Raw genomic sequence first — 2,500 nt, 5'->3', positions numbered from 1 at the left:
CTGGCTAAGCTATGCTATCATTCTAACCTCTTCCAGTCTGAAGTCATTGGTAGCAGGCTAAGCTATGCTATCATTCTAACCTCCTCCAGTCTGAAGTCATTGGTGGCTGGCTAAGCTATGCTATCATTCTAACCTCCTCCAGTCTGAAGTCATTGGTAGCAGGCTAAGCTATGCTTTCAACGTAGCTCCCCCAGCGGGATGCAGTGACATTCCTCTACATGAATCAAATATTGGTGTGATTGATAATGATATATTGATATGATATTACGATATGATTATTGATAATGTTTCTCTCTTACATAAAACCATTCTGACGGACACTTAATGAGTCATGAGCCCCACATGACAGGAAATAGACATGAATAAGCTGAAATAAACCTGTGTGCATCTGCACTGTACCAAAAGCTAGCTTAGCATCAGGGCCTATCTCAGGGATCTGTGTGCACATCAATCTGCATGTGTGTTTATGTGTGTGTACATGTCCGTCCGTCCGTCCTGCCGTCTTGTGTGTGTGTGTGTGTGTGTGTGTGTGTGTGTGTGTGTGTGTGTGTGGGGTGTGTGTGTGTGTTGTGTGTGTGTGTGTGTGTGGTGTGTGTGTGTGTGTGTGTGTGTGTGTGTGTGTGTGTGTGTGTGTGTGTGTGTGTGTGTTGTGTGTGTGTGTGTGTGTCCTGTGTGTGTGTGTGTGTGTGTGTGTGTGTGTGTGTGTGTGTGTGTGTGTGTGTGTAACCCACCGATGCTCGTGTAGGGGATCTGGATGGTGTCCGCAGACACCCAGACAGACGTGTAGATGAGCAGACACAGAGGCATCATCCCCATGGCCAAGATGGAGGAACATGCCGTCATGCTGATACTGGAAAACACATATATACACTACGTCAGTATTAACACACACACACACACACACACACATACACACACACACACACACACACACATACTGGAAAACACATATATACACTACGTCAGTATTAACACACACACACACACACACACACACAAACATACTGGAAAACACATATATGCACTACGTCAGTATTAACACACATATACACTACGTCAGTATTAACACACACACACACACACACACACACACATATATACACTACGTCAGTATTAACACATATATACACTAGGTCAGTATTAACACATATATACACTACGTCAGTACTAACACACACACACACACACACACACATACACACATACACACACACGCGCATGCACGCACACACACACACACACACGCCTTCATGCTGATACTGGAAAACACATATATGCACTACGTCAGTATTAACACACACACACACATGCACACACATACACACACACACGCACGCACACACACACACCACACTCTTCCCCATACCTCCTCCTTCCCTCTCTCTCTCTCCCTCTCTATCTCACCTGAGGTCCATGTCCCCGTCCAGCCAGTATGCGATGATGTTGGAGTGTGTGTGTGTGTGTGTGTGTGTGTGTGTGTGTGTGTGTGTGTGTGTGTGTGTGTGTGTGTGTGTGTGTGTGTGTGTGTGTGTGAAGTCCCTCTCTCTCACCTGAGGTCCATATCCCCGTCCAGCCAGTAGGCGATGATGTTGGAGCTGGAGCCCCCGGGGCAGCAGCCCATGATGATGATGACCACGGCCTGGACGGGCAGCACGTCGAAGGCCAGCGAGAGGGCGAAGGCGGTGAAGGGCATGATGCCGAACTGGCACAGGAAGCCGATGACGATGCCCCAGGGCCGGCGCAGGTGCTGCCACAGCTTGGCCACCTCCACGGTGCAGCCCATGGCGAACATCACCATGGCCAGCATGACGGTGAGCACCGTGCTCAGCACCAGGCTCAGGATGGCGTTGTAGTCGCTGGGCGGCACCAGGCACGACGTGCCCGAGCACACCGTGGCGTTGGGGTGGCACGTCGACAGCGGCGGCGGAGAGGGGGCGGCAGACATGGCGGCGCACAAAGACCACAAATAAAAATTAACAAATAAGATTGGGGCTGAGAAGTCCTGGAGTTGAAGAAGCGCTGAAGTGGGTTTTCAGTGACTGGATCAATCGGAGATGGGGCTGACGAGTGGAGAGAGAGAGAGAGAGAGAGAGAGAGAGAGAGCTCAGTGGTGGGATCCAGATGAGAGGTCCAGGGGGAGTCCAGAGCTGTTCAGTCCTTCTTCAGCGTCCCTCTCCCTCGGTCCCGGTACGCAGGCGGCGAGTGGCGCTGACAGAGGACGAGTGTCTGCGCCGATCCTCTTTAATACTCTCAGCACGCAGAAAATCTGCCCAAAATCAAAAATTAACTCCTGCTCAACGTGGTTTATGGGGTCAGTGTCCACATCCATTTTACAGTGGAAAGGGAGAGGGGGGGCGGGTGGCAAGAGGGTAAAAAACAATGTCATTGTTACGAGTTTGTGCCCAATAAATGTGATTGCACCACAGTGTCCCTTATCACTCTTGTGGCCCTTAACTTTATTGGCTCCTTCCAGTCACTGCTGCATCTCGTCCTCATCCCT

At 50.4% G+C, this 2,500-nt stretch overlaps 1 protein-coding gene across 2 annotated transcripts in view; it reads right to left on the bottom strand.

The window, feature by feature from the left end:
• slc10a2 (solute carrier family 10 member 2) overlaps positions 1 to 2,098 on the bottom strand; it is a 4,959-nt gene extending 2,861 nt beyond the window's left edge. For both annotated transcript variants that reach the window (XM_031580804.1, XM_031580801.2), the window contains exons 1-2: positions 1,551 to 2,098; positions 732 to 850 (exon numbers count right to left, since the gene is read on the bottom strand). In XM_031580804.1, the coding sequence (XP_031436664.1) occupies positions 732 to 850; positions 1,551 to 1,945 (514 nt within the window). In that variant the 5' untranslated portion in view covers positions 1,946 to 2,098. The remainder of the gene's footprint in view (positions 1 to 731; positions 851 to 1,550) is intronic.
• Between the last annotated feature and the right edge of the window lie 402 nt (positions 2,099 to 2,500).

The sequence above is a fragment of the Clupea harengus genome, chromosome 2 (assembly GCF_900700415.2).
Source record: "Clupea harengus chromosome 2, Ch_v2.0.2, whole genome shotgun sequence".
NCBI lineage: Eukaryota > Metazoa > Chordata > Actinopteri > Clupeiformes > Clupeidae > Clupea > Clupea harengus.
Note: the sequence above shows the minus strand (reverse complement) of the source record. Positions and strands in the feature narration are given on the sequence as shown.